The sequence below is a fragment of the Delphinapterus leucas genome, chromosome 2 (genome assembly GCF_059928025.1).
Source record: "Delphinapterus leucas isolate spDelLeu-1000000601 "Yukka" chromosome 2, BTC_Dleu_Yukka2, whole genome shotgun sequence".
NCBI lineage: Eukaryota > Metazoa > Chordata > Mammalia > Artiodactyla > Monodontidae > Delphinapterus > Delphinapterus leucas.
This window is the reverse complement of record NC_143130.1, coordinates 170,736,306-170,754,797: the sequence shown is the minus strand read 5'-3', so window position 1 is coordinate 170,754,797 and position 18,492 is coordinate 170,736,306. Positions and strand designations below refer to the sequence as shown.

Below are 18,492 nucleotides of genomic sequence, written 5' to 3'. Positions count from 1 at the left end.
ACAGATGGGAAATAAAGAAAACAAATAGCAAGGTATTTTAAGCCAAATGATATCACAAAACACATTAAATGAAAATGGTTTAAAAATCCCAATTAAAAGGGATTGTCAGATTGGATTTTTTAAAAAGCCCAATACCCAACTACATGCTGCCTATAAGAAATATACTTTAAATAAAAAGACACAAATAGGTTAAAAGGCTAGAAAAAGATATACCATACTAATACTAGTCAAAAGAAAGCTGGACTGCCTTTATTATTACCAAAGAATATTATCGAGGATAAAGAGAACCATTTCATAATTTCAATTCATTAAGAAGATATAGCAATCCTAAACATTTATACACCTAATAATAGCTTCGTAATATGTGAAACAAAAACTGGTATACCTGAAAAGATAAATTAGGGAGATATTTCAATACCCCTTTTCAATAACTGATAGACTAAGTGGATAGAAAAAGAAGGAAGGACATGAAAAAATTGAAAAATACTATCAACAAGCTTGAATCAACTGACATAGGAAACTATATTCAACAACAGCAGAAGACATATTCTTTTCTAGTACACACAGCATTTACCAAGATAGACAATATCCTAAACAAGACTCAATAAATTTAAAATGAGTCAAATTATACAAAGTATTGATATTTTCTCTGATGATAACGGGATTGGATTAAAAATCCATAACAGAAAATCTCTAGAAAAGCCTCAAATATTTGGAAACTAAATTATTGCCTCTAAATAAGCAATGGGTCAAAAAGGAAAGCAAAAGGGAAGATAGAAAGTATTCTGAACTGAACGAAAACGAGAACAGAACTACCAAATTGTAGGATGCTGCTAAACCAGTGCTTAGATGGAAATCTTAATCACTTATGTTATAAAAGAAAAAAATCTCAAATCAGTGAATTCCACTTCCACCTTAAGAAACAAGAAAAAGAAGAGCAAATTAAATTGGGAGTCAACAGAAGAAAGAAACTGATAAAGAACAGAAATCAATGAAACAAAAACTACAGAAAAAATCTATGAAAACCAACCAAAAGCTGGTTATTGTTGTCATTGTTTTAAATCAAAAGCTCACTAAAATTGATAAACCTTTAACCAGATTGATCAGAAAAATAAAAGTGAGATCACAAATCACCATTATCAGGAATGAAAGAGGTAGCATAACTACTGATCCTACAAATATTAAAAGTATAATAAGGGAATATTATGAGTAACTTCATGCCAATAACATCAACTATTTTGATGAAATGGACAAATTCTTTGAAAGGCACACTGTCAAAGATCACTCAAGAATAAGCAGATAACTTAAATAGCCCTGTATCTATTAAAGAAATTGAATCTGTAGTGTAACACCCTCCTGCAAAGAAAATTCCAAGCCCAAGCAGTTCCACTGGTGAATTTGACCAAATATTTAGGAGAAAAAAAAATACCAAACATATATTAACTTTTCCAGAAAATGGAAAAGAAAGGAACACTTCCTGACTTACTCTATAAGGCCATCATTACCCTGATACCAAAACCAAAAATAGTTATTACAAGAAAAGAAAATTACAGTCCAATATCCCTCATAAACACTGATGCAAAAAAATTATTTTAAAGTGTTAGCAAATAGAATTCAGCAATACATAAAAGAATAATACTTCAAGACCAAGTGGTTTGTCCCAGGAATATAAGGTTGGTTTAACATTCAGAAATCAATCCATGAATCTCACTGTTAATAGTCAAAAAAGAAAAATCAAATGACCATCTCAATAAATGTAGAAAAAGCATTTGACAAATCCTACATCTATTCCTGACAAAAATTCTTAGCAGACTAGGAATAGAAGAGACCCTTACTCAATCTGACAAAGGGTATCTATGAAAAACTAACAGCTAACATTTATATTTAATGAATGCTTTCTTCCTAAGATCAGGAACAAGACAAGGTTTCCAACCCTCATGACTTCTATTCAACTTGTATTAGAGGATCTAGCCAGAGCAATGAGACAAGAAAAAGAAATTAAAAGTATAAAAATTCGAAAGAAAACTGCTTCTACTTGCACATGACATAATTGTCTACAGAGAAAATCTGATGAAAGCTACAAGAAAGCTACTAGAACTAATAAATGAGTTTAACAGATTGCAGGGTATAAAGGCATAAATCAGTTATATTTCTAAATACTAACAATAAAATACCAAAAATTTAAATGTAAAAAACCATACTATTTATAATACTATAAAATTACTATACACTTAGGAATAAATTTGATAAAATATTCTAGTCCTGTATATGGAAGACTATAAATATTGCTGAAAAAAATTAACAAAGACATAAATAAATAGAGTGGTATACTCTGTTCAAAGATTGGAAGACTCAATATTGTTAACATCTCAATTCTCCTTAAAGTGATGTATACATCAGTGCAACCCACATTCCCAGCAGGCTTTTCGTAGTAATTGACAAGTTGATTTTTAAATGTATCTAGAATGCAACGGACCTAAAATAGCCAAAACAACTTTGAAATAGGTGTAGAAATTTAGAGGAGTAACACTACATGATTTCAAGGCATATTAGAAAGCTATAGTAACCTAGACAGTGTGGTACAAAGGTAGACAAACAGATCAATAGAAATGAATTGAGTATCCATTAATAGAACCATACATGAATGATCAATTGATTTTTGACAAAAGTGCAAAGTCAATTCAATGGATAGAATTTTTCACAAACAATCCTAGAATAATTGGATATCCACACACATAAAAAGTACCTCAATCCATACCACACACATCCACAAAAGTTAACTCAAAACGGATCATAGATATAAACTAACACCTAGAAGAAAACATATATAATATCTAGAAGAAAACACAAAGAAAACTCTTTGTGATCTTGGATTAGGCAAAGATTTTCTTAAATACAACATCAAACGCATGATTCATAAAAGAAAAATTTGATAAATGGTATTTCATCAAAATTAAGACTTTCTGCTCTTCACAAGTCACTGTGAAGACAATGAGAAGACAAACACAGAAAAAAATCTTTGCAAATGACATATCTGATAAAGGACTTGTCTCTGAAAATTCAATAATAAGAAAAAAACCAACTTGATTTTTAAAATGGGCCAATAATTTTAATAGACATTTTACCATGCAGATATATGGATAGCAAATAAGCACATGAAAAGATGTTGAGCATCACTTGTCAACAGGAAAATGCAATTTTGCAGTACACAGTTCTTAGAATGACTAAAACTAAAGATTAACTACATTAAGTCTTGACGAAGATGTGTAGGCACTGGAACGCATACCGCTGGTGTGAATGTAACAGGGTACAATCACTTTGGAAAACAGTTTGCCAATTTCTTTAAAAGTTATACACATATCATACAGCCTAGCAATTCCACTCCTTGGTATTTACCCAACACACCTGAAAGCCTATAGCTACACAAAGACTTGGGTATGTGTATTCATAACAGCTTTATTTGTAATAGCCTCAAACTTTTGGAAACAGCTCAGATGTCCATTAATTGATGAATGGATAAACAAAATGCGTTATATCCATATAATAGATACTACTCAGAAATAAAATAATCTACTGATACATGTAACATGGATTAATGGTAATATAATTATTCTGAGTGAAGGAAGGCAGAGAAAAGCATAGCTACTGTATGAATCTATTTATATGAAATTCTAGAAAATGCAAACTAAGCTATTATGACAGAAAGCAGATCAGCAGGTGCCTGGCGATGAGGAAGTGGGGTACAGGAAGTGGTGGAACAGAGACTAACCAATGTGTATGAGAAAACTTTAGCTGGGGAGGACAATATCCATTATCTTGACTGTGGTGATGGATGGCTTCACGGGTATAATACGTGTGATGTGAAGATATCAAATTGTACATTTTACGTATGTAAAGTTTACTGTGTATAAATTATACTTCAATAAAGCTGTAAAAAACAAAATCAGGTATGATCACCCAAGTGTCAGTCATGTAGTTTCTCCCATAGTGTTGACTTTTGCTATTGACTGTCAAGCTAGATAAGCTATATCTATCCCTTTTTAACCAACAACCTTGCAGTTTTCTGGTAACAGTCAAGCTTTCCCTAAAAACGTGCTGCTTTTCTTCAGCACTGTGTGAGTTAACTTTACAAATGTCCTTTATTGAAGGGAGTCAACCAAGGAGTGAAATAGGAAGTTATAAGGTTCTAAACTGATGCACTCTGTGGGTTGGGAGGGGGGAGGTGGGTGGTGATGGTGGCTGGGATAATGGAATATAGACATGGAAGGCAAAGAAGGAAGTGCTACAAGAAGAGGAAGGACAAAGAATCAGTGAAACAGAGAGGTGGAATGATAGAAAGGAAAGGAAAAAGAATGGAAATAAAAAGAGAAAGTGAGTGAGCAACCAGGTTCTCCTTTGTTCTTTTATCTTTTTATCACACTAGCATGTTTCTGATGTCCCTGGATAGAAAACAAATACCTGAATTACTTTCACACACTGTACAGTGATTTAGAATAGTAATATTAGAAACAAAATTAATTTATCTTAGAGAATAGTATCAGCTACCAAGTCAAACAATGACAGAGTATTTTCCTTGGTTGTCTGGATATCTTGCAAGGTGAGGCTCCACCAAACAATTTATATGACTCTAGGATCATTTCCAGATCAATGTTTCTGGTAATATTTTAATTACTTATGTTGCATGCAATCATGGTGTGACATACTGAACCCAGCTAGAGTTGTTATATGAGCCCGATTCCTCCAGCCCCAACTTTGAATGTGAAAATTAAATCAGTTTTATTTTCCTCTTCAGAAGGTACATTCAAAATAAATCCACATTTGTTTTTAGAAGCAAGAAATGGTCTATAGAAATCATAAGATTTTCCTACCTTGACAAAAATTGTTGAATTGCATTCTTGCAATGCCTCCATTAAACTAATCACATGGAGACACACCATTTCTACCATCTGAAACAACAAACAGGAAAATCAATTCCACTCAAGGTGATACGGAAACAGTCTGCAGCCGCATGCCCTGTGCCCAAGAGGACATTCTGCACAACAACCAGAGGGGACCAGGGGTATTTATTCCTCTCTAAAACTTCAACCAGAAACTGAATTTTATAGGCTGCAGAGGTTTCCTCATGCCATGCCTTCCTCATTTAACTTGGGTCTGCCAGTGAATTCAGGTATCAATCTCTCTAATCCACACCACACTGCAATTCACACCAGAGGATAAACGGTTTCTGCTTCCTTCATTTCCAGCTGCAGAACTCTTGGGCTTGGGTCTTTTCTCCATCTTGATCGATCCTTTCTCCACAGTTTCTTCACTTGGAGCGGCTGTTTCATTTATTGCACCATCTGTGTTTGAGGCTTTATTCTCCGTGGAACAAGGCAGTCATATTTACGACAGTTTAAAAATACCATAGAAATGATATCCCTCATCAGAAATCCCTGTGGCTAGATTTTAAACACTCCAGGGGGCATTTTACCAGACTGGCTTATGTAGTTTAACAAAATTTTCAGAATTTAAAATTAATTCAAATTCATTTGTAACACCATTTGTACAAGATTCACCAGTAACAAATTCATTTCCAACATTTGAATATTAAGAGACATTTGGAGGAGAGGTATTAATGGTATCAAAAAACGAGTGACAGTAGAAGGAAACTCTGAATCTCTAGTTTAAATTTAAGGTCCCAGTTTCATCGTCTGTAAAAGAGCAGAATAGAATACTTGACCTCCAAGTGCTTCTTCAGTCCCAGACTCTATGATCTAATAAATGTAATTATCTATGCGGTGGTCAGAACTGTTGGTGTACCCTAAAGTTTTCACGTAAATTTCCTTTAAGTTGAATTAAAACACCTCTCTCCCTACAGAACTGCCTTAGAATATCTGCTTCTCTAAAGAAAAGAAAGTGCTTCCCTAAAGGAAAAATATAATCCCCTTTCCAATTACAACAAAAAGAAAATGTTTCTTAGACTAATATTCAATCAGTCAAAACCACTGCAGAATGCATTGGTGGACAGTGAATTACTGGGTTTCTGGGCACATTGTAATCATCATTATGGCGTTCTTCCAGGCCCCTTGCCCTTCACAGATAAGAACTCTATTGATGAAGCCCCCATAACCAAGACACTGGATGCTGCTTTCCCAGCTGAGAATCTCCCTCCAAAGTAGCAAACTAAACCAAAGGACTCCCTTGTAAATTCCTTCCATACACCCTCCAATCTTGACTCCATAGGACTAAGCTAAGCTTGTTCAATGAAGTGGGCTCATGCTATCCATACCTCAGCTATTTTCCAACAAGGTGAGCCATCCACATTAAAATGGAACTGGATTTGAAGATTGAGGAGCTTAGGTCCTCAGAGGGCAACTCAAAATGGTGAGACTCTTTTCAATTTTGGGCCCTAAGTAGAATTAACACGTACAGTCAATACGCTCTTTTTTTTTTTGCGGCACGCGGGCCTCTCACTGTTGTGGCCTCTCCCGCTGCGGAGCACAGGCTCCGGACGCGCAGGCTCAGCGGCCATGGCTCACGGGCCCAGCCGCTCCGCGGCATGTGGGATCTTCCTGGACCGGGGCACGAACCCGTGTCCCCTGCATCGGCAGGCGGACTCTCAACCACTGCGCCACCAGGGGAGCCCCAATCTGCTCTTAAACACCACAAAGAGATGACTTAACTGGCTATGGTTTTTCCAAATTGCCTTAGAATCCAAAAATAATATAAATCTCCCTCCTCACTCTCTGACTTTACAGCACAAGACAACTCTTAAAGGCAGAAGTTTCACATAAATTTCCTTTGGCACTAGGCAGAGAAAACAAAAATGGTTTTTACTAAATTTGTTTGCATTGTTTTTCATCAAAATTATTATGCAGGTAGAACACCCAGGTTATAACATAAAAATTCACCAATCCATTTATGTACTGTTACAACTGGAGTCTTTAAAAAAACATGTAATGTGAGGACTGAGAGTGGTTTTTGAGACTCTGTCCAAGAGGGGAAACTCATTTGTGAACTCACCACTTTGTTATGGGCCATCAGCTGAAGGATGCTGGGTGTCACCCTACTCCAAAATTCTAGTGCTGTCAGTATCGCTGTGAAGCTGAATTCATTCTGACTTTGAACATTTGTAGCCACAGCACTTTGTTCACAATATACGGTCCAGAGCTGAGCAAAGATAAATGCATGGAAAAGAGAACACATGTGCAACACGGAGGTCTGAAAAGGAAGAAAACAGGGAACCGTTACATGCTAGTGGGCTGTGGTGCTCCAAGGAGCCCTCTCCGCACGGCTTCAGCTTTCCAAGGAGCACAGCCGAAGTCATGTAATTCAAGTGATCCAAGGCTGGAGGAGTCGTCTCCAAGTTACAAACTCATGATTCATCACCTCCAAACAATCTGCTCTTCACTCAGTTAGTGGGAGTGCGCTTAGAGACCAAGCATCTTTTCAGAGAGAAGGCACCTTAGTTTGCAGAATAAATCTACCCTCCCCCTTGCCCTTTAATGAAACTGACGTTCCTATCCCTACACTAGATTAGGAAGAACAATCATTCTACCATTTTAGGGTGCTTGCTGATCTGTAACATGGAGATAACAGTACCCTCCTCAAAGAGTTGTAGTTAAGAGTAAATGAGGTGATATACATGAACGCACTGCCCAGCACTTAATAATTATACTATGAGTAGTGATAGCAGTAGCAGCAGCAGCAAAGATAGTATTCCTAACTAGTAGTGAGTACTGATAGTATTCCTGACTAGTAGTGAGTACTGATAGTATTCCTGACTAGTAGTGAGTACTGATAGTATTCCTGACTAGTATAAGTACTGATAGTATTCCTAACTTGTACAAGTATTGATAGTATTCTTAACTAGTAGTACGTACAGATAGTATTCCTAACTAGTAGTGAGTACTGATAGTATTCCTGACTAGTAGTGAGTACTGATAGTATTCCTGACTAGTATAAGTACTGATAGTATTCCTAACTTGTACAAGTATTGATAGTATTCTTAACTAGTAGTACGTACAGATAGTATTCCTAACTAGTAGTGAGTACTGATAGTATTCCTGACTAGTAGTGAGTACTGATAGTATTCCTGACTAGTAGTGAGTACTGATAGTATTCCTGACTAGTATAAGTACTGATAGTATTCCTAACTTGTACAAGTATTGATAGTATTCTTAACTAGTAGTAAGTACAGATAGTATTCCTAACTAGTAGTGAGCACTGATAGTATTCCTAACTAGTAGTGAGTACTGATAGTATTCCTAACTAGTAGTGAGTACTGATAGTATTCCTGACTAGTATAAGTACTGATAGTATTCCTAACTTGTACAAGTACTGATAGTATTCCTAACTAGTAGTGAGTACTGATAGTATTCCTAACTAGTAGTGAGTACTGATAGTATTCCTGACTAGTAGTGAGTACTGATAGTATTCCTGACTAGTAGTGAGTACTGATAGTATTCCTGACTAGTATAAGTACTGATAGTATTCCTAACTTGTACAAGTATTGATAGTATTCTTAACTAGTAGTAAGTACAGATAGTATTCCTAACTAGTAGTGAGCACTGATAGTATTCCTAACTAGTAGTGAGTACTGATAGTATTCCTAACTAGTAGTGAGTACTGATAGTATTCCTAACTAGTAGTGAGTACTGATAGTATTCCTGACTAGTATAAGTACTGATAGTATTCCTAACTTGTATAAGTATTGATAGTATTCTTAACTAGTAGTAAGTACAGATAGTATTCCTAACTAGTAATGAGTACTGATTGAGTAAGCACCTATAATGTCCCAGACACTGTGGTAAAGACTTTTTATAGATCACCTCAGTAATTCTCAAACCATTTCATCTATTTTACAGATGAAAACCTGGAGCTCAGAGAGGTTAAGTAACTTTTTCAATGTCACAGAATTACAAAGTACCATCATGAGGAATCAAACACAGATTGGGTTGAAATATTAGGAACTGACTGCCTAATTCCTTTTGCAAACATCATTCAGGTCATTTGGATGGGTGCCCTATTTGATTTCAGAATAAATCTATTGCAGGTCAGCTTGCCCTGGCCTAAATCCCAGCTGTTCCCAAACCCGCCGTGACCTCCTAGAATTTGTCTAAGCTCTGTGAGGGGACCTTGTCTCCTCATAACTGATTAGTACCAGTGTGTCTAGTTTGCTTGTATAGGTTCAGATTGATGCTTGCCCTGGATTGACTTTATTCCCTTAAGCACATCATCTGTCTCTACAATTTATAAGTTCCTCTGTGTAAGGGATTCCAACATATACTTTAGTGAGCTCCCAACTGGCCTTATTTTCATTTTTTATCTTCATGTATCTCTAGAGATTTAAGTTGAAAGGCAGTGCATAAAAAATTAGAGTGTAAATTATCCTCCTCTTCATATTTGGTTCTAAAAACTGATCACAGAATTTTTATTATATTTCCATCCTTGTATTGCTCTTCATTATTTTGAGACAGAAATGCCTAGGAAGCTAACTCTTGCTTGCCTCCATAATTTATCTACATAAAAGTAAACCGAAAAACAATTTAGGGGGAAGAAAAGATAGTCTGGGAATTTGAACAACTTTAAATACGGCATTAGCACAAAGTTGCTTTCCTAGCATCCACAGGAGGGCAAGTGATAAGATGCATTTTCTTCTCAGAAGAAACATAATTGGCTGATAAGGGTTTCCATTAGCAATTTTGATGCATATGGTTTTAATCTTGCAGAAATCACTTACCTTTGATTGCTCTGGAAATCCAATCAGGATAACAATAAGATGATCTGCAATATGGGAACCTGCATCCAGAGGTATTGGCAGGCAGGGAAAGGAGGCGTTTGGACACACTGCATTATGAGTGAGGGAACCCAGAAGCAGCCAGGACAGCAGCCGGATGTGAGAGACACACTCAATGAATTCTTTTGGTCTATTAGGGAGGAAGGAAGTGTTAGAGATGTTTTTGTGTTTTCGGTTTCGTTGGGTGCTTAACAAATGCTTATTGATGGAGGGGTTTAAAAGTGTGGTCTTGTAGGCAGTTACATGAAGTAAAACACCAAAGCAACAAAGTGAGAACAAAATGATAAATCTGGTTTTCTGGTTCTGCACTCTAACCCTGGATCTTAGCTTCTCGAGCAAAGAGCAGCCTTTGGCGACACAGGATTAAACATCATTCTTCCACAAACCTGGCTGCCATTCTGATGAGCTTCTCTTTCTAAACTCTTTCCTTTCTTCTCATTAGAAAGTTCTCGGATATCCCCACCAGAAGGGAAGGAATAGGAGAGGAGATAAAATACACAGCCACCCACATTCCTGTTCTCCAGTAATTTTCTCCCCCTGCCCCCCCTACACCCCACTCCAAACCTTTCCTCTAGCCAGGAAGCTGCCCATGCAAGATGGCAGGTCAAGCGTGCTCCAAGGTCCCAAGTAAACTAGCCCACGGGCACCTCCCTCTTCTCAGCCTCCCTTATGGGCAGGGTCAGGGGCTCACACCTCCTTGAACTCTATTTCATCTCTGATGTAGATTCTGTTCAAGCTATAATCTAAGCTCCTTGAAGGCAGAAACTATGTAAGTGCACAAATAAATACCTATCAATTTACTTAACTAGTGGGAATTCAGAGTTAAAGTGATAGTTCTAAGCTCCAAGTTTTCATCATCCATCAGGATGACTGAGGTCTTTGTAGGAGGGCAACTTTTATTGCCAGCATGTCATGAAGTACTCGTGTTCAAAAATGCTGCCAGGTCAGCAAATAAGTATGGAAATTGGTCTCAATTCCCATCTCCCTAACCAACCATATTCTATTCTCATAGATCTTCAATGCATTCAGTAGCTCTTACTGAGCCCCAGGAAACTCAGGGGTGTTTCCTGCCTCGTGGCCCGAATAATAAGGGTCTTACCCTTGTTGCATTGCAGAAGGGGGATGATAGAGCCAAGGCAGATAGCGAATCACAGCTTTGTTATCTCTGTGGTTGCCCCGTGAGATTTCCATGGCTGCAATCTGAGCCAGCCCAACTTTGAGATGGCCACCAAAGGTATCTTCATGCAGAGGCTGGGAACATGTCTTCATGTGGCTCTACAAAACCAAGTGGTATTTTGTGACTTTGGCAGAGTAAATGGGGATGTTCCAGGGCACTCTTTAAGAAGATCAGGTTGTCATTTCCACACCTTCTATCACCACTCCCAAGCATACAACCCATTTAAACTGCTTCAGGGGCTTCCCATTGTTCTTAAGATAAAGGGGGAAAAAAATTCCTTAGCATGGCCTAAACAACCTGGAATGATCTAGATACTTCAGATTTCTGCATCTTACCCCTTCATCCTTGTGGTCCAGCTACACTGGCTCTCCATGTTCCCTTCCATCACTGGCCTTTGCTTATGTTGTTCTCTCTCCCTGAAATACTGTTTCTGCCTCTCTTCGCCTAATTAACCCTATTCATTGTTCAGATTTTAGCTCGTGTCACCCCCTCCAGGAAGCCTTCCTTGATCTACTTTAGGAGCCTTCCTAACCTCCCTGGTAGGTCATATCACCCTATTAGAAGCTCTCATGCTGCTGTCTACCTCTTTTTCATAGCAATTGTGAAAGTCACAATTTCACTTTAGTTTGTATGAAATTTTCATTAAAATTGGCCATCGCTGCCAGACTATAACTGAGGGCAGCCACTGAGTCTGTTTTTGCGGATCATCACATCCTTAAATGCCTAGAACAGTGTCAGGCATGTTATTGGTGCTCAATACATACCAGTTGAATTAATTCAGAAAAATTTCGTTGCTCAGTGTGGCTTAGTGGAAAGAGCAGTGAACTGGGAGTTGAGACCTAGGTTCTAGACCCAGTTCTGTCCTAACAGTCACATGGCCTCAGCTAAGCCACTTGCCACTTGACCTTTCTGATCTGTTTCCTAATATGTAAAATCAGAGGGTTGGATTATGTCTACAGTCCCTAACCTTTTGGTCATCATGGATCCTTCTTATTATTTTTCTCTGTATTTTGGAAGTGGCTATAAAACTATTTAGGTAATATTGTTTCCTCTTCAGACAGCAAAGTGGTTTCAGCGTGGGCAACCAGATTCAGCACGTGCGTGAGCAAACACTAGGGGAGCTTACTCAGAAATGACTGGATTTGGATATTGTGAGAAATCATCAATTTAAATTTTGATTCTACTCTCTGCAGAGCATTTGCAAGTCTATCCCTATCCCAAGAAACACTTGGATCATCTGAGCAGAGTCTGGAAACTGAGTTGGGTGCTGAAGGGACCATAGCTTTAGCTGATGAACTTCTGGGATGACTAGATCCTATTTATCAAAAAGCCACATTTAGTGCTGGACTGCAATCTGGCTGCTCATCGGGCCATGTCTGGCTCCTCTTCTGCTCTTTGTCTGGGGCCTTCCTCAAATCTCTCGGACTATCAATCTTTTAGCTCCCTAGTCTTCTCGCAGCAGGGAAGTTGACTTGCATCAGCAATTCATTCCACCCTGCAAAGCAATCAATATCCTCAACAACCTCACTGGGATTTTATCCATATGCAAATTAAATGTTGTTCTGTCTTTAATTATTTTCTGGAAGGACATAGCCTTAATGCAGATAAAAACCATAAACAACTTACGTTTGCATAAGGTGTACACATTTCATACAAACCAAAGTGTACAAAAGTGTCTTCACATGCATTATTTCACACCAAACCTTAGAACGGGCAGCAAAGGTAGGTTGATTTAGGTGGGTTTATTAGACTTCCTTTGCTAATGAGGAAACTGAGGCTCAGGGTAGCTAAATGGGTGGCACAGTGAAAAGAGGATGGATTGGGGGTCACTACAGTCTTAGGTCACCCCTGATTCCACCACTTAGCAGTAGCGTGATCTTGAGCAAATGACTGCACAACCTTAGGCCTCAGTGTCTACATTGGTAAAATGGGAATATTTTACAATAGGAGTATTATGAGAATTGAATAAATGGCAAAAGTAAAGGTATGCACAGAACTGGAGCCGCCATGGAAATATCCTTTCCTTTCTTCACTCCCTCTTCACAGAGGTGGAACTCGGTTCTTCAGAATCCCAGGACATGGGCTCATTCAACAGTGCCACCACGGCCTCTCCAGGTAATGATAAATTTCCATCCAGTCTGCTTAATTCCCTAAAAATGTCTCTCCAGTCTCGCTAACCTGAGGGATGAGGGGACGCAGGCCCTCTTACCTTCAGTTTGGTCAGCGTGTGCATGTCTGCCATGAAGTCCAGCACGTCGTTGATGTACTGCCGCACACACTCCATCGCCGCCGTCCCGCACTGAAACACACAGAAGGACACGGCGGGGCGCGCGCTCTGAGTCACGGCCTGCACTTTTGCCCTGACGGAAGTGATTGTCTCGCTCTGGTTTCACGCTGTTTACTAATGAGTTGTTTCATTTTCTGGATTTCTGACTCACTTCGTTACTCTCAGCCATAGCCTGTGATTGTCTGCCCCAACTTTGGACAAAAATTAATAAAAAGGTTTGTGGTGGAGAGCAAAGAAATGGGATGGCCTAGGGAAGACAGGGTTTACAGGCTTTTTTTTCCCACTGGGTCATTGAACTGATTTTGTTTGCTTGTTTTTAAACTGGTTGGTATATAAAGATTTAGCCTATGTAAAAGTCATTAGTATCGGTCTTCATGACATGAATCACCTCAAAACAACAGTAACACTTTATCACTCCAGGGAGTCTTAGACACACAAAAAATATGTACCACCAAATTCTACCACCATAATCTTAGATGTCTTTCTCTATCAAAAAAAAAAAAAAGGACATAAACAAATATCATGTTTGTTGAAAGAGTCAAAAATTCTTATATTCAAGCACTTACAACTTCTTATACATAGTAGGTACACTATTAAACAGATAAATTTATCATTGTTGAATTCTTGCTAGGGATAATTAAAGAAACAAAATGGTCATCTTCCCCACATACTAGCAGCGTGTTTGAGAAGTTTTAAAGGAAAAAAAAGCATACTTGTGTTTCAGGTTATTAAATGGAATAAACCTGCTCTCTCAGGGCAATGCAGTGAATTTAGGATTATAAACAAAGAAAAGGAAAATGGACAGACAGGCTGCTACATCAAAGCTGTATGAGAGAACTCATACATAAGACTGGATATAGTGTGGATCAAAAGCAGGCCCTCTTTGAAGCCATCTGAATACTATGCTAAGGCCTTTCTTAGCTTTCTTTAGGAAAATCTGGAACATTATATACTTAACTAGCTCACCCAGTGGCTCTCATTTTCCCATATTCATGTAAATCTGCACAGCACTGAACTATATCACCTTCTATCTCTTCTAGAATGTTACGCCTGTCGGTTCCTCTGACAGGATAACAAACAGTAAAATAAGGTCATTGGCAGTTCTGTCAAGAGTGTTTTCCAAGCATTTCATATGTTTTAAGGTTTTCTTCTTTTAATTTAAATCAAGTGAAGGAATTATAAAAGGTTATTGTGCTCCAGCTTTGGGAATATTAGTCCCTTAGTGCAAGAAAGGATTTCCCCCCCCCCAGTTTATTCCATTTTCTCTGACCTTTCACATGTCATGCAAATAAGAGCATATACTCTGCTCCTGAATTTCTTGAAAGGGATTTGTTTCTTTCATAGGCAATATTTTATACCATTTCAACTAGGCAAATGTCACAGAAAATAATTACTTGGAGCATTATTCAATATTTGTCTTTTACTCTTGAATTTCAAAAAATGAGAGGAAAGAATTTACTATTACCAGTTACTTTTGCTCTAGAGACAGTAACTAGATCTAATAAAAGGCTTAAAATACACTTTCTAGTCAGGATAACTTCAGTGAGCCATCTACACTTATAAAACAAAGCATATAATTTCCAATTGCCCCCCTTTTTTCTTTTACTTTGCAAAACATAAGTATAACCTTAGTGTGTTATTTTAAAAAACCAAAAAACATAAAGAGTCTAGCTCAACTTGTTTCAAAAGACTTATGTTTATTTCAGTGGAAAAACTGATGATAAAGGAGTTGAAAACATACTCTAATCTCAAAAACATGAATTGAAGTGAACCACATCCAATTCTTTCTCAAAACTTGTATCTGATTTTAAAGTTACATTTCTTACATTATAAAGATAACACGTGTTCGATGTAGAAACCTTGGAAAATACAAATTAATAAAAGAAAAAGAAAAATCACCATAATCCTAATTCCTGCTCTCCACCTCTGAGACAGCCACTGTTAATATTTCCAAATATATTTTAATGCATATAACATACACACATATATCATTTTTTATAAGATTGAGATAATTTTTTCTAACCTGCTTTTTAATTAGATTCATCATAAGCATTTTCCAATTAATTAAATATTCTTTGAAAATTTGATTTGGTCCACATAATAGTCTATCTTATAGATGTACTTTATTTTATTTAAATAATACCCTAATGTTGCACATTAATTTTGTTTCCATATTTTTGCTATTTTAAATGCTACTTTAATAAATATACTTGTAGATAATTCTTTATGTGCTTGTAGATAATTCTATATTTAATTACTTTCTCAAACATATTCCTAGAAGTAGATTGTCAACTCTTTTTCAGCAAAACTGACTATCACCAGTAGCTTTTAAGAATTTTTGTTTCGGGCTTCCCTGGTGGCGCAGTGGTTGAGAGTCCGCCTGCTGATGCAGGGGACACGGGTTCGTGCCCCGGTCCGGGAGGATCCCACATGCTGCGGAGCTGCTGGGCCCATGAGCCATGGCCGCTGAGCCTGCGCGTCCGGGGCCTGTTGCTCAGCAACGGGAGTGGCCACAACAGTGAGAGGCCCGCGAACCGCAAAAAAAAAAAACAAAACAAGAATGCTTGTTTCACTTCATCATCAGTAAGTTTCTTTGTTAAGAAAAACCTGTTGATTTGCTAACTGATTTTAGATTTTTATATTTTAATTTATATTAAATTAATTTATATTAATTTACAGTTCACTGATTGCTAGTGAGGGTAAAAGGCTTATTTTGAATGGCTTATTGGTCATTGGAAAGGGTTCTATATGTAGAGCTATAACTGTTGCTATTTTGTTGTTTTGGAATATTTGTCTTTTGTTGATTTCAATAAACCTTTACATATTAGGGATATTATTTTTTAGCTATCGCATAGGTAGTAAATATTGAGTTTTAGAGAATTAAATAAGGAAATCAGTGAGTGCTGGGCAGAGACTGGCTAGCTACTCACAGAACCATTTTTCTTCTTCCCTAGGATGCACTAGACCACATTTCCCATCCTCCTTTGCAGTCGGGTGTGGCGGAGTGACTGAGTTCTAGCCAATGGAACGTGAGTAAGAGAAATGTGCACCACTTTTAGACCTGGCCCATGAAAACGTTCCATGTACCATATTCCCTTCTCTTTCCCCAACCACCAGCTGATTGCACAGGACTGCACATGACAGAAGAAAACGGATCCCCAAGTGCTCATGTGGAAGTCCTCCTCCCTTTGTTAATCAGGACACCCGTTCAAACTTCACTTGGGCAAACAATAAACTTTTTTGGAGCTAAGTTGCTAAGAACTGGAATTTTATCTCATAGCATCTTGTATTACCCCAACTATTGTCAAGAACCTTTAAAAAAAAACCCAGAATCTATGAATCTACTCCTAGAAATCTATTATAAAGAAATAGTCTAAAATATGAACAAAGATTTAAGCACAAAGATGTTTATCACACATTAGTTACAATTGCAGAATACTGAAAATAATGAAACTATCCAACAATAAGTAGTGTTTGTTAATAGTATTTTTTTTACTTTTAGTTGTATTTTATTTTTTTATTGAAATATGTTTGACATATAATGATGTAAATTTAAGGTGTATAACATGTTAATTTGATGCATTTATATATTGTAATATAACTGCCATCGTAACAATAATTAGTACCTATATCACATTATGTAATTATCCTTTCTTTGTGGTAGGAATAATTAAGTTTTAGTCTCTTAGCAAGTTTGATTATTATAATACAATTTTGTTGTCTATATTCACTGACCTGTGCATTACATCTCTAGGACTTTTTTACTGCTCATTGTAAGTCTGTACCCTTAAACATCACCTGTCCTGTCCCCCTACCTCCATTAATATTATTTTTAATAGTTAATGTTTACTCAGCACGTACTATATATTTAACACCATGCTAATGTGCTTTACATGCATTATCTCATTCAATCCTCAACCTAGACCTTAGGCCCTATTATATCCCATTGTACAGATAATACAAACCAAAGCATCATGGGTTAAATAACCTTCCCGATCACACAGCTAGTAAATGTCAGGCCTCAAACTCAGGTGTGAATCAAAACCCATATTGTTAACCACTATTATGTGTGCAGTCACATGAGGTAACGTCACTTTGGGGAAAATGCTTATGACATTTGAAGCCAAAGCTGCATCTATGTTACGGTTTGACTATATTTAAAAATATACATAGAAAAAGAAGAAAGAAAATACATTAATATGTTAGCAGTAAAATTATCTCTGGGTTGAATGACTGTTATTCTTCCTCTCTCATAATATTTCTCCACATCAAAAAAAAAAATGAAGTAATGTTTAGTGTGCTGTGGATAAAACTGGTATACTTATAAATGTAAATGAATAAAACCTTCTTGGAAAGCAACATGGGAATATGTATTGTGAAGATGTTCCTGCCCACTGACTAAGGAATTTATCCCAAGGATATCATTCAAAATAAACATGAAGAGGATCTTTGTGTATATGCTATATACTATGCTATGCTATACAAGCAAAGAAACTAGAAAGCATATAGATTTCCAACAATATGGGAATAAGCAAATTAGGATACTGAATAGATTAAAAGATGTAAAAATTTTCTAAAACAATAGGGTTCTTATTTTAGGGCAGAAGGATTATAAGTGATCTTTTTTCCTTATTAAAATTTTTCTCAGACTTCCCTGGTGGTGCAGTGGTTAAGAATCCTCCTGCTAATGCAGGGGACATGGGTTCGAGCCCTGATCCGGGAGGATCCCACATGCCGCGGAGCAACTAAGCCCGTGCACCACAACTACTGAGCCCACGTGCCACAACTACTGAGCCTGCGCTCTAGAGCCCGCGAGCCACAACTACTGAACCTACGTGCCACAACTACTGAAGCCCGCGTGCCTAGGGCCCGTTCTCCACGACAAGAGAAGCCACCGCAATGAGAAGCCCGTGCACCGCAATGAAGAGTACCCCCGCTCGCCGCAACTAGAGAAAGCCCACGTGCAGCAATGAAGACCCAACGCAGCCAAAAATAAATACATAAATACGTAAACAAATAAACTAAAAAAAATTTTTTTCTCTACTGAAAATTTAAATAAATTTTTTCCATTAATAATTTATATCTCTAAGTTTTCTCAGTTTGTTGCAATAACCTTGCTATCAATAAGTTATTGTGGTTTCTCATATTCAATCCTATCTATAAGAATCTCAACATATTTCACCAAATAGTTCACTAGTTGATGATAACAGAAGTTTTTTTTCAATTTTCAGAGGAAATATTATAAAGGAA

At 37.3% G+C, this 18,492-nt stretch overlaps 1 protein-coding gene across 1 annotated transcript in view; it reads right to left on the bottom strand.

Annotated features, from left to right (window-relative positions):
• UNC79 (unc-79 subunit of NALCN channel complex) overlaps window positions 1-18,492 on the bottom strand; it is a 220,498-nt gene that overhangs the window by 10,706 nt on the left and 191,300 nt on the right. Inside the window, exons 46-50 of the mRNA XM_022576210.3 lie at window positions 13,165-13,254; window positions 10,878-11,053; window positions 9,722-9,908; window positions 7,003-7,200; window positions 4,869-4,946 (exon numbers count right to left, since the gene is read on the bottom strand). Coding sequence (XP_022431918.2) covers window positions 4,869-4,946; window positions 7,003-7,200; window positions 9,722-9,908; window positions 10,878-11,053; window positions 13,165-13,254 — 729 coding nt within the window. The remainder of the gene's footprint in view (window positions 1-4,868; window positions 4,947-7,002; window positions 7,201-9,721; window positions 9,909-10,877; window positions 11,054-13,164; window positions 13,255-18,492) is intronic.